The 13,774-nt window shown below is 38.5% G+C and overlaps 1 protein-coding gene across 7 annotated transcripts in view; it reads right to left on the bottom strand.

Annotated features, from left to right (window-relative positions):
* LOC127621838 (MAP/microtubule affinity-regulating kinase 3-like) overlaps positions 1-13,774 on the bottom strand; it is a 76,707-nt gene that overhangs the window by 22,559 nt on the left and 40,374 nt on the right. For all 7 annotated transcript variants that reach the window (XR_007967911.1, XM_052095583.1, XM_052095584.1 and 4 more), the window contains exons 5-8: positions 9,796-9,861; positions 9,572-9,642; positions 6,665-6,721; positions 2,951-3,187 (exon numbers count right to left, since the gene is read on the bottom strand). Coding sequence is in view for 6 of the 7 variants with exons in the window: in XM_052095583.1 (XP_051951543.1) it covers positions 2,951-3,187; positions 6,665-6,721; positions 9,572-9,642; positions 9,796-9,861 (431 nt within the window). In the remaining variant the exon portion in view is untranslated. The remainder of the gene's footprint in view (positions 1-2,950; positions 3,188-6,664; positions 6,722-9,571; positions 9,643-9,795; positions 9,862-13,774) is intronic.

Below are 13,774 nucleotides of genomic sequence, written 5' to 3'. Positions count from 1 at the left end.
ATAAAATTGATACCTCTTACTAAAATTGTATGGTTTGTGCAACTGCTCGATTATGGCAGAAATCATAATCACGATTATTTTGGTTAATATTGAGATCATGATTATTTAACATGATTACTCATTGACTTAGGAAACACCATGCATTTATTGAACTTTATAAAAAACGTGTCTTTTTAACAGTGGATTTCCTTGAACTTGAAATGTAAACTGCACTGGGTACGGAAGGAGGCTATTGTCATATGATAATTATATTATGTTACGTATGGAAGTCAAATAAAGAAAAGCCTCCATCGCCACCATTAACATCATGAGTGCTCACACTTCTATGGAATGAGATCTACTTTTATCATCATGATATTGCATCAAGATCTACCATGTACAATAAAGGCTACTGATTATCCCAATACCAAAACTTCAGTAGTCTGTAGTGAAATTTCATAATTCTCAATACCGGCTTCAAAAACACAACAAATAATAACATAATTAACTAATATATTAATTATTGAAGAATGGTTTTAAGTTCTTCAATACTAGTAAACAATCAGTAATAAAATAACAATAAAAACAGCAATGAATAGAAATAGATTAAAAATAATAGAACAAAAAATACAAATTAAGAAAATGCAGTGCTTTTTTAACAGCAGTAGGCTATCACGTATTCAAGTCAACATTCAGAATGAAATGCAACATAAAACTACTACTGGTCTTCACTGTACGATTATAATACATTAATACTTTTCAAAGCTACTAAAGTTATTCAGTCAAGAGCAGTGAGTGTTTTCTTGTTATGGTTGTATGATTATTATGATGACACACTACACTAGATGGCAGCAGGTCTGTTAGCTTATATTTACAAGTCCAACATTTTAATATAAATCCACTTTTTTCTCTGCCGTTTACGTTCACATCAGACATCACTCTCCATGTTTACATGAATACCTCACCAAGACGGGCATTTTTGTAGAATTTTGACATGTATTTGACAGTTCAGGTGCGCATTAGCGAGAGGGTCCTCGCTGCAGACTGTAGCGTGATTAAAGTGGCTCAGTGGTTAAGGCTCTGGGTTACTGACCAGAAGGTCAGGGTTTCAAGCCCCAACACTGCCAAGACACCACTGTTGGGCCCTTGAGCAAGGCCCTTGACCCTATCTGCTCCAGGGGCGCCGTATCATGGCTAACCCTGCGCTCTGACGACAGCTTAGCTGGGATATGTGAAAAAAAAATATTTCACTGTATATATGCAGAAATGTATGTATAATGTGTGACAATAGATCAATTATATTTACTTAGTATTAAAGTATTACACTGAGACATTAGCTTAGCTTTTAAAAATGGTCATAACCATGGATTTCATAAATTACATTTCTGTGGGTGAAGAGGGAAAAAAAGGAAACAAATATCTGAATTAAGCAATATACTCTTATCTCATACTACTCACTCCTCATTTTAACATCATCTCCGCTGTACATAAATGCCAAGGGGTGAATTATTTGTATTTGTATATTAACGTGGTCAAACATACTTGGAAGTATGCAAAAGTGATTTATTTATTAATTTAATAAAATCGTCTAGGTCCTTTGCAGTTTAATAAACTCACAATGTCATATTGCGATTGTATTTTAATTAATTGTGCAGCCCTAATATAGAAATGTGTGTGTGTGTTATGAATATATACTATATTAATGACCGTTAAGTATGCTACAGTAATAAAACAAATCATTAACTTGTGAATACACATGCACATTAAAACATAAACTACATCATTAAAATCCAATACGCATGGGATTAGATCCACTACATCTCGCTACAGTCTGCAGCAAGGAGTACTTGGCAATGGCGCCAGCATTTTCGCAACATACACGCATGTTCAGCACGCACACATATACGCTGCCTGTCAATCAAACAGGACAAAGCTTTTACTAGAGATCGCTAGCAAATTATAAAATGACATACTCTGGATTACTTTAAACAGCAGAATAAGAATATTAACTTTCTAATAAGTGACACAGGTCAAGACTATCACAAATATAACTGGTTATTTTTGTTCGTTATTGACTGTCACTTCCTTATTATTTTAATTTTAATAAAGGATGCTTTAATGCCACATAATGCCAGGGTGTTTTACTGCAAAACGGAATGCGGCACAATAATCGTTTTATCTTGATTATCTTGTTTTCATAATTGCTGGAAGCCAAAATCGTAAAATTTAATTCATCGCCCATCCCTAGTACAAACCACAGTCAAAATGTATATATATATATATATATATATATATATATATATATATATATATATATATATATGGGAAATTGAATGCGTTCAATTCTAAGATTAATAGTTGACTGTTTAACGCTTCAAAAAATATTAACGCAATTGAAGCATAATAAACACAGGAGCATATTTACTGGACGAAGAATGGAGACTTCACCCGCAAGTGGCAAACCATGGGAGAGGTACGGGCAAGCTGCCGTATCTCTTTGCATTGGCCGAAAACGTCTGCTCAACCAGTTTCAAAAGCGAAACCACATGAGAGAGACCCAACGTGTGCATGATAGAGACTGAATGGCAGCCAGAGAAATTAGTTTCGAGATTTTAAACTTCAGTATTCATCAAAATCAGAATAAATAGAAAGCAAGCTGCTGACAAAACGTGTTGTCATTCATTGCAGTTGCAGCTAGTTTGGTATCTCTGATTGACTTTAACTAGATCAATGTTTTATCAATTTGTTGCTTTATTGTACTGCAGTTTCTCAGTACATGATGTTTTTTTCATTCTACTTTACATTGTACCATAACAACACCCCCTTAATCATGGAAAAAAACACGTTGCCACTCGTAGCTTACTGCTTTTGAAAAGAATCACTGATTTCATGCAGCACGAGTGAGACAGGCTTCCATTGGCTGTTGTATGATTCTCTGTGAAGGTGACCTTTCGGGGCTTAACACACTAACCTTTAGATTCTGTCCATCAAAGGGCAGAGATCCACTGACCAGCGTGTAGAGTATGACCCCCAAACTCCACACGTCCACCTCTGGCCCATCGTACTTCTTGCCTTGGAAAAGCTCGGGGGCCGCATACGGTGGGCTTCCACAAAACGTATCTAGTTTGTTCCCGATCGTGAATTCGTTACTGAAGCCAAAGTCTGCAATCTTGATGTTCATATCTGCATCCAGCAGAAGGTTTTCTGCCTGCATTAAAAAGCAAGAGAGGAGTTAAAAAAAGAGTGAGAAAAGGAGCTTGAAGGGGTTTCTTTCAGTGTACGTTTAGTACTTTGGCTGGGAGCCTATGATTAATAAAATAATAAAAAACTCACAAAACCTGTCAAGAACATGTCCGGGTCATATTTCACCTTTAAATCTAAAAAAAGAAATGGAAATGTATATTCTGCTTAAAGAAAATAAAGAAAGCCTATTTTTAGGACCACCATGATTTTTTGCATTTCCCCCTAAACGGTGTTTACTGGCAATGAAAAAAAAGACAAGATTACTATGACAATGTGCCAAAAAAACCAACAACATTATTTTAATCATAAAGTATTTGTACGCATCATAGTAGTATCTGTTGCACTTAATATATGGCCATTTAAATTAAAAAAATGTATAATATTACAGTAAATTTACAATAGACCCATTTAATTTTAATGAGGATTTTAACAAGAGCTGTCAGAGATAATGCGTTTACGCATGCGATTAATTAAAATAGTTTACTGTGTTAATTTTTCTTAATCACGTTTAACGCATTTACCGTTAATATGGAATAAACACTGGTGTGAAGGGCGTAACCTTTGTAATGTGTCTGCCTGGAGTCATTACACTGACGCATACTTCACAAACAGAGACAGTGTCAGAGCCCTTCTAACAAGATGAGCCTACAAGCTTAGCATACAATAGCATAACACAGCGGTCCCATTGACATTTTATAGGCGGTACTGTCATAATACTCTCCTATAATTGAGCCATGGAGGTTGTTATTTCAGTAAATAAAAGAATCTCTGACAGCGCTTCCCTGTCAGTGATAAAATGATGGAGAAAGGAGCTCTTAGAGATATAGGGACTTAATATATGGGATCCCATATGGGACTTGTAGGCACATTTAAATGACCACAGAAGCAAGTCAAGTCTTAACTATCACCAAAACGCAGAATGAGACATTTTTGTCTTGAAGTGCTTTTCAAGGTGAGTTCAAAGATTGATGCTGGTGTCGACGCGAATCAAGAACGCAGCTTTACGATTGCTTTAACAAAGAAGAACTTCACAGCCCACCGGCAGATTAATATAGTGAAGGATTAGAGTTTAAGTGATTTAATGATCATTGCAATGAATATGCAACATATGGGGACAAGTTCTTTCAATCAGTCAAACTACCACTTAGAATTTGGGAAACGTTTAATGTTACTTGAATTGGTGCAATTTTAGTCCATTTCATGTGGAATGCTTTGCTTGGAAAATGTTAATAAAGCATTATATTGTTACATATTGTTTTGTTTTCTTTCCTAAGATGGAAATAAATGCATTTTGTTTTTAAGTTTAAGTGATTCACCCAAAAACACAAAAAATCCTGCAAAGATGGTCCATACAGTTGCTTCTTACCGACAGACAAATTGAAGACGGGTACAGAGAGTGAAATATACAGCACATAAAAAATAAATAAATAAAAAGACCAATCTTTCCACCTGGCTTCCCTTACGCGAGTCATTTAGACAGCTTCACTCTGACTCTGGTCCAAATCCTCATGCATCATTTAGAGAGCATCAGTCTGGAAACAAAGTGTGTAATGGAGCATGGAGACTCGGAGGGGGGAAAGCAGATGTATGAGAGAGCGAAAGAAGCAGGGGTTACGCTCCATGATCTGCTGCTGTCCTGCTGATGTTCTACAGAAATCAGAGGCTATTTGTTTCAATTATTTGGTCCGAACCAGAATTTGTCAACACAGAGGAAAGAATTCAACATTTCTGTGAGTACAGTGGGAAAAGCATATACACTAAACTATACCCATTTATACATACCAATGTAAAATATTGATGGAACCACATATTTACGGATATGCGCTCCAACATTGGGGGAATTCCGGAATTTTACGGGAAACCCCGCTTTTGCAGTACGGTTCTGCTGCAGGTTGCAATGCAAAGACAAAGGGAACAAAAACAGCACAACTCTAGAATATCTGTAAATAAAGCAGAGCAACGGAGAATAACATCTACCTCAGATGCCATGTTTGTTATTTACACAAGCGTCGTAGGGAATTACATTTCAGTACAGAAAGCTGCTTACAGCCTTAGCCGTATGTATACGGGACTAAAGAGTACACCGCTTATAAAGTGCATGTAGATGGGAATGCTACTTTCTTGCAATAAGCTTCTTTCTGGTGTCAATTTCCACTTTAACTTTCACATTCTTCTTCTTGTGTTTTTGGTGATTCACACTGTTCATACATACGCCCCCAATGGACAAGGAGTATAATTTCTACCAAACATGGACTTAAATATTGATCTGTTTCTCACCCACACCTATTATATCACTAACCACTGGAGTCTTATGGATTACTTTTATGCTCCCTCTGTGCTTTTTGGAGCATCACAATTTTGGCACCCATTCACGTGCATTGTATGGACCAACAGAGATATCAAGGGAGAAGGGCCTTGGTAAGAGAGGTGAACAAGAACCAGATGGTCAGTCTGGTTGAGCTCCAGAGATCATGTGTGGAGATGGGAGAAACTTGCAGAAGGACAATCATCACTGCAACACTCCACTGATCTGGGCTTTATGGCAGAGTGGCCAGACAGAAGCCAAAGGAAGCCAAATAATAAAGCACCTAAACGATTCTCTGGTCTGATGAAATGAAGATTGAACTGTTTGGCCTCAATTCTGAGCCTCAGGCAATGCTCATCACCTGCACAATACCATCCCAACGGTGAAGCATGGTAGCGGTAGCATCGTGCTGTGGGGGTGTTTTTCAACGGCAGGGACTGGGGGACTGGTCAGGATTGAAGGAAAGCTGAACACAGCAAAATACAGAGATATCCTTAATGAAGACCTGGTCCAGAGTGCTCAGGACCTCAGACTGGGCAGAAGGTTCACATTCCAACAGAACAAGGACCCTAAACACACAGCCAAGATGACACAAGAGTGGCTTAGGGACAACTCTCTGAATGTCCTTGAGTGGCCCAGCCAGAGCCCAGACATCTTTGGAGAGACCTGTAAATGGCTGTCCACAGAGAGTCCTCATCCATCCTGACACAACTTGAGAGGATCTGCAGAGAGGAATGGCAGGTAATCCCAAATCCAGGTGTGCAAAGCTTGTTGCATCATACCCAAAAAGACTTGAGGCTGTAATTGCTGCCAAAAGTGCTTCAACTAAGTTAAGGGTCTGAATACTTATGTCAATGTGATATTTTAGTTTTGTTTTGGCTTTTGCTTTTTCATTAGGGGGTACTGAGCGTACATTGATGTGAAAAAAAAATTAAGGGGTCTGAATACTTTCTGAACACACTGTATGTGTACAGCAGTTTCGAATCAAGGGAGGATATATTTGAGGGTGCAGAGATTTTAACCAATAATTTCAGACTATGTTCGTAAGCGATTAAAAGAAATGACAGGAACATAACCATTAGATAACCATATGCACATAAGTAAAGGATTGAAAATGACGTTCAAGGCAAAACTTACCTTAAGATCTCTGTGGACAATGTGTTTTTGATGACAATACTGAACAGCTGATACAATCTGGAGAAAAGAGAGGAGACAATGATAATTAGTCACTGGATTGCATGACAGACTGGGTTTGGGTGTGATTTAAAAGCCAATGCAGCACATTAACTGGCAGCATCGGTTTTTCCCAGAATGCCATTGATTGGACAAGGGTACCAAATGAGGGGGAAAGAGAAAGACACACTGGAACTGGCTGTTCAGCATGGCTTAGGCTCAAAGTTGGCAGGGTCATTTTGAGATTGAGGGATCTTTCTTCTCATTCAATGTATGAATTTTGTTGCATTACAAACAAATATCCAACCAAGTGGCATCTGCAAGCAAATGATGCAAGAGCTCAAAACTAACTTCACTTTTCAGAGACATTTTTGCAGTTACTTTTTTAAATTAATGACACTTTGAACCAGTAATCATCCATTTCGAAGTGTGACTGAAGTGTCAAAATAGTTTTTGGGTCCACTGCAGTTTCACTTATATGTACGCAAGTCCATTTTTTCCAATTGCCTTTTTGCAGTGGTGCCATTTACAAAACAGCAAGAGTTTATAGTCCCAAAATAATTGTTAGTTGCAGCCCTATTTAGAAGTTAGTATATTGTTTGTTCCCATATCACTGAACAAGCCTTCAGTCGACAGTAACAGGATGTGCTCTTGCTCTATTTTTAATTGTCGGTTTACATGTGTACTTCACAAGTACATGTGCATCAGACAGGTAGTTTATAGTATGCTTATTGTTATAGTTATAATTATATATTTAAATAAAATTTCGTCATCATTTTGGTACGCATACAAGATTCTCTGCACTGTTTAATATTCATACAGCTGTACATAATTTGACGTGTCCCAGACATCAGATGTGGGAACAGATTTCCATTTCTATCTCCAGCTGGTGGAAGAATCTGGTTGTTTTTCTGTTCTGCTAAAAATCTCAGCAGTGCTTCATGCCTGACCCAGATAAACTGTCACCACAGCAGCACAGCGCTCAGATGGGAGGGAGGGAGGGAGTCAGAGGGAGACCCAGTCTCTATGACTACAGATGTCTGCATCAGCTGCGGGCAAACCCGCCGTACTGGCCCATTAGTTCAATAGGCCTCAGTGGGAAGAGGGGAGGTTAAAAAGGGTCTTTGGGTAATTACATGTAGAAAATGATGCTATCGGTGTATAACTGTCTAGTTAGATATTGTCCTGCAAAGTCGACTTCACACGATATTAAGCCATCTTGAGTGAGATTCCAATCCGAATGGAGCACATAAATAGGAAGGGCACTGGGAGTAAGGGTACATCGATATATCACTTCACAAGAAGAGGGAAATTTACTCACTTGTCATTGTGACCAGCAGAGTTACATTTACGTTTATGCATTTGGCAGACGCTTTTATCCAAAGCGACTTACAGAGCCCTTATTACAGGGACAATCCCCCTGGAGTTAAGTGCCTTGCTCAAGGACACCATGATGGTGGCTGTGGGGCTCGAACCAGCGTCCTTCTGATTACCAGATTACCAGTTATGTGCTTAGACCACTACACCACCACCACTAATTTCTACATGTCTGGATGTTATGAATAGCATTGTCCAGTGTGCATTTCTAGTTTAATTGTATCCAAATCGATGATGTTATAAATATAATTGACACGTGTACAGATAACTGACTTGTCTGAATAAATGAGCAAAGACCCACAAGTGTTTTATCTGTCCTCTCCCCCTTCATCAATGCTTGTCTTTGGCGAAATGAAGTCTTGTCTTTTGAAAGATAAAACTTTATTGACAGAAACAAAATTTTTGCCAGCTTTCGCCGAATCCCACAGCACAGCACAATGAAGGTATTCTAAATTTTGGTCACAAACATGGCAGCGCGGTCAGTGACAGTGACGTCACATGAAACCGGTCAATTAGGCTGCATTCACTCTTCAAGTTCGATATTTTGATTAAATCCCCCCCCCCAGCTGTTTAAGTTTATAAGACATAATTGACTGTGTTCACATTACTACCTCACAAAAATATGTATTTTGACCATCTTTTGAAGTGTATTTACTGTTTAGGTGCATTACCAACTTGCACATAAAGCATGCACACATAAGCCGCCAGTCAGTCACACAAATAGTGCACAGGCACAGAAATAAGGAAATAAAAAATGATCTCTTTTCCTTTTGGGCTTTTGACGAGATCAACCAATGGTTGTCTTGTGATTGACCAATCATTCGCGATCATGTGCTCCCCTGGCACAGAGTAAAAGATCTTGTGATTTTAAGACAGATCGCTGATCGCAATTAATTGGAATTTTTTACCTAACCCTACCCTGTTGTCACATGACCTTTTTAAGTTGTGCGTTTAATTCAGTGAGTGGCATTTTGAAATCTAGTTTAGTGTAAAATTGTCTTAACTTTTAGCAGTCAGTTCAAATAATGAGTCAAGGAAGAGATGCTGCACATATGGTAAATGTAGTAGGTTACCCTGGCATTGCACTTCATACAGAAAACGTGCATAATGCGAACAGTAAACATCGTGCAAAAACAGTATGAGCAGTAGGGTAGCACAGCTATTGCGAACACACCAAATTTCGGAGATAAGACTTAAAGCTCTCTAAAATGCTACTATGATGTCAACAGGGAACTTTGATGAAGACTTGAACGGATTTAGTTTATGACCCCAAAGCAAAAGTCACATATATGGGCCACAGTCACCCCACTGGGACACCCTGTACACCAAGCTGCACATTCACTCCATCTACAGCCAATCAAAGCAGCGTTAACCAATAGCAACTCTCTTCTTGACATTGCCATGGCAACTGGGAGCAATGTGAATTGGTCGGGTGGCTCGGGTGAGAGCGTGAGGGCGGGGCAAGCCTGCATCAAGTACACTGCAGTACTGTACCTGTCTAAATTTAGCTCTGGCCTCCTTCTCTTTCATTCGTCCATGTGCTACGAGGTAGTCAAACACCTCCCCTGTGGAGAGAGGAAGAGAGGCACATGGCAAATCGTAAAGCAAATAAATTGTATGCTTTATTATGCATTAATTACAGGTCTCATTTGCACAAGATTACATAATGCAAAATGCAGCTCAAACAGAGCATGCCACATTAACTCCATTAAACTCACCACCACTGGCGTACTCCATCACCAGATAAAGTGTCTTCTCTGTCTCTATAACCTCAAAGAGCTTTACTGTAGAACGACAGAGAAAGAAAGAGAGATATTTAGTATATTAATGTCATTAATCATTATTCTTCGAACTTCAAATCAGCATTCATCCTTATATCACATTGGAGAAAGTACTTATAGTTAGTTATTTTGCCCACTTTCATTTATATGGACAGTAGGGCTGGGTGAGCTAAACATTTAGGGCTGTCAATTTAACGCGTTCATTTTGTGCGATTACGTTCAAATAATTTCAGTTCTTTTAACTTGACACAGTATACTATAAACTACCTGTCTGATGCACATGTACTTGTAAAGTACACATGTAAATCGACAATTAAAAATAGAGCAAGAGCACATCCTGTTACTGTCGACCGAAGGCTTGTTCAATGATATGGGAACAAACAATATACTGACTTCTAAATAGGGCTGCAACTAACAATTATTTTGATAATCGACTAATCTAACGATTAATAGAATGATTATTCGACTATTTGGGCAATTATTACAACAATTAATCATTAGCTCTTAACCAACTATTCAGCTTGTGCCTTGAATTAAAAGGTGTATTAAATGTGCTTACTAACAATAAAGATGACAAAATCATCTTTAAAAATGACATTCACTGAATTAAATGGAAAAAAAAAAAAAAAAAAAACTTGATATTTATATTGGACAACAAGCCAAAACAACAACCAATCAAAAACACATCCATCTTTAACTCATAAAAAACAAACTTTCTCTCCTTAATATAGAGCTGCGTATCGCTGTTTTCTTCATGATAAGATACACACCACTCAAATATATTATGATTCAATACATCACGAGACATAACGTTTTCATCTAGCTGCAACAAGCGCACGTGAAGGACACGCGTCCCCTTGCCAGAGTGTTCATCAGCCGTGTGCAGTTTCAATCTCTCCCCCTTATATCGGGTCACTACACGCGACTCATAGAAGAGGCATGACCGCACAGAAAAATCCAGTTTCGGAGTTTGTCCTCATTTACATGACCTGCTTACTTATTATTTGAACATCAATAAAGGATACATTAAAGATATAATACCGGGATGTTACCTTTAAAGACGCACTGACATGCAAGTTTTGCTTGAGCTTCAGCTCAGCTTTATTTCACAACGAGAGTATTTATTATTTTGTATTTTTGTGAAATTTCCTCATACTTTGCAAACTACATCACCTTAAGCTGTTTGAAATGATTGGAGAGCATCTGGACTGTGAGCTTAGTTTTCTTCCTCTCTCGCGTCATCATAAGAGTTTCATATGATCTCATGTTGTGTTAAATGAGATCCTTTTTTTTTTTTACTGTCAACACTGTCGATAGCATTAAATAGTCGTTTCAGCCCTACTTCTAAAGCCACTTTTTATGTATTGTCTTATAATGCTGTACTCGTCTGCCACAATAATGCAGTATATTTCAATCTGAAATCTGAATTATTATTAGTATTACAAATAATCATTTGGGTGGCTGTGACTCAGGTGGTAGAGCCGGTCAGCCACTAATCGCAGGGTTGGCGGTTCGATTCCCAGCCCATGCTGAAGTGTCCTTGGCCAAGATACTGAACCCCAAGTTGCTCCCAATGGCAGGCTAGCACCTTACATGGCAGCTCTGCCGTCATTGGTGTATGAGTAAGTATGTGTGTGAATGGGACACAGTGTAAAGCGCTTTGAATACCGCTAAGGTTAAAAAAGGTGCTATATAAGTGCAGACCATTTACCATTTAATTTGATTACATTTTTTATTCAATAATTTTTGGCAGAGATCTTGTACTGATGACGGGAGAGTTGAACCACTCCGTAAAGTCTTCTCCAGCACATCCCAAAGACTTTCAGTGGGGTTAAGGAAGTTGGGGTTGGGGGTGTGGGGTTAAGGGTTGGGGATTCCATTAAGGTCAGGACTCTGTGGTGGCCAATTCATGTGTGAAAATTATTCCTCATGCTCCCTAAACCACTCATTCACAATATGAGCCTGATGAATCTTGGGATTGTCATCCTGGAATATACCTGTGCCGTCAGGGAAAAATTTAATCCATTGATGGGATAAACCTGGTCATTCAGTACATTCAAGTAGTCAGCTGACTTTATCGCCACATGACGTTGCTGAGCCTAGACATGACCAATTGAATCAACACTAGATCATAACACTGCCTCCAGTGGGCAATATGCATGACTGGCACATCCCTTCTTACCCTGACATGCCCATCACTTTGGAATGGGGTAAATCTGGACTCGCATTCCTTTTCCCATTGCTCCAAAGTCCAATCTTTATGCTCCCTTGTAAATTGAAGTAGTTTTTTTCCGATTAGCCTCACTGACAAGTGGCTTTCTTGTGGCCACACAGCAGTTTAGTCCCAATCCTTTAAGATCACGTCGTTCTCTGCGTTTGGAAATGCTCTTGCTTTCACTATTAAACATAGTCTTGAGTTCTACTGCTTATCTCCGATCACAGTCATTCAAGATTTCTTTCTGACCACATTTCTTCCATGAAACTGACGGTTCACCACTATCCTATCAGGTTTTAATATGGCGTTGGACAGTTCTTAACCCAATTCAAGTGATTTCAGCAATCTCCTTAAATGTTTTTTTGCTTGATGCAGGTCAATAATTTACCCCTTCTGAAAAACATTAACGTCTTTTCCACGACCACGGGATATGTCTGGAGATGGAATTGCAAAAATAAATCACTCTTTTAAATCAGTCTCTCCCTCCATTGGTCAGATAGTCCCACCCCAAACTCACACTATTAGTTGAGTCAATTTTGCTGATTGGTCACTCAAATTTAAAAAAACATGACACATTAGCTAAACCTATATGAGGTTTAATTTAAACACCATTTCACCAGCCGAAATCCTACAGCATCTTAATGAGCTGAAATCTAATTCTGTTCTGAGGGTGCCTGCAGTGCTGTTCCCTGTTGACCTACAACTGCACAGACATGCACCACATCTCCAGGAAAACATTACTATAACTAAACGCTGTTTGAAGTGTGAGTGACGGGCCAGGTTTGAGTAACTACCCAATGACACACAACATCAAACATATTCACAAAACACGCATGCTAAATATAGTAACACCGCAAATGCCAGCAAAGGCAATGCTTTGCTTCGGTCAGAGCTATGATTGAGCTTGGTCAACACAATTGTTTTACATGGCAGTCACAAATTGCTTGATGCATAATGGCAGTAAGGCTACAAGTACACAATTCAGTAATAGTTAATAACTTATGGTGCCTCAACATTTTAATACAATTAAAATTTTTGCCAGTATTTCTGCATTATTAGTGTGTTGAGTGATCTATCCCTTTAACACTTTAATTGTATAACAGACTGTCAAATGAAAATCTCCTGGAAAACTCTAGTTTATTTAATCTGTCAGGGTAATATACTTCTGTCACCACTTTAACACTGTCCTATTTTGATACACTCTTGTTTGACAAAAGCAGATCCACAGATCAACAACACCCACATCCTCTCCTGGCAATCCATTACGCCTTTTCCCCTCATTTGCGAGAAAAAGACAAAAAGTAGGTCATCTCTAGGGCAGTGATAGCGTGAGACCAGACATCGTTCTCTCACGCAGGGCTCAAAATAAAAGCAAAAATCCAGGCGAGGCCATGCATTATGGTGATTTTACCTGTAGTAAATGTCCAATGTTCAATTGAGGAAACTTGTTGGCATCTCCAAACCTTGTGTAATTAAGTTCACTTAACTTGTTGTTCATAAAGAATTAACTTTTTTTTTTTTAAGTTAAGCTAACTAGATGCAAGTAGACTCAATTTTAATTGAATGGCTAAAATTTAGGTCATGCATTAACACAGCCTTAATAATGAAGAATACAAGTTTTTCTAGGTCAGTTATTAAATAAACTTATTTCTCCACACAAATATATGTTTGTACTTCAGTTGCACATGACATTAACATTTA

This window comes from Xyrauchen texanus, chromosome 28 (assembly GCF_025860055.1).
Source record: "Xyrauchen texanus isolate HMW12.3.18 chromosome 28, RBS_HiC_50CHRs, whole genome shotgun sequence".
Taxonomy (NCBI): domain Eukaryota; kingdom Metazoa; phylum Chordata; class Actinopteri; order Cypriniformes; family Catostomidae; genus Xyrauchen; species Xyrauchen texanus.
This window is presented reverse-complemented; position numbering and strand designations above follow the sequence as displayed.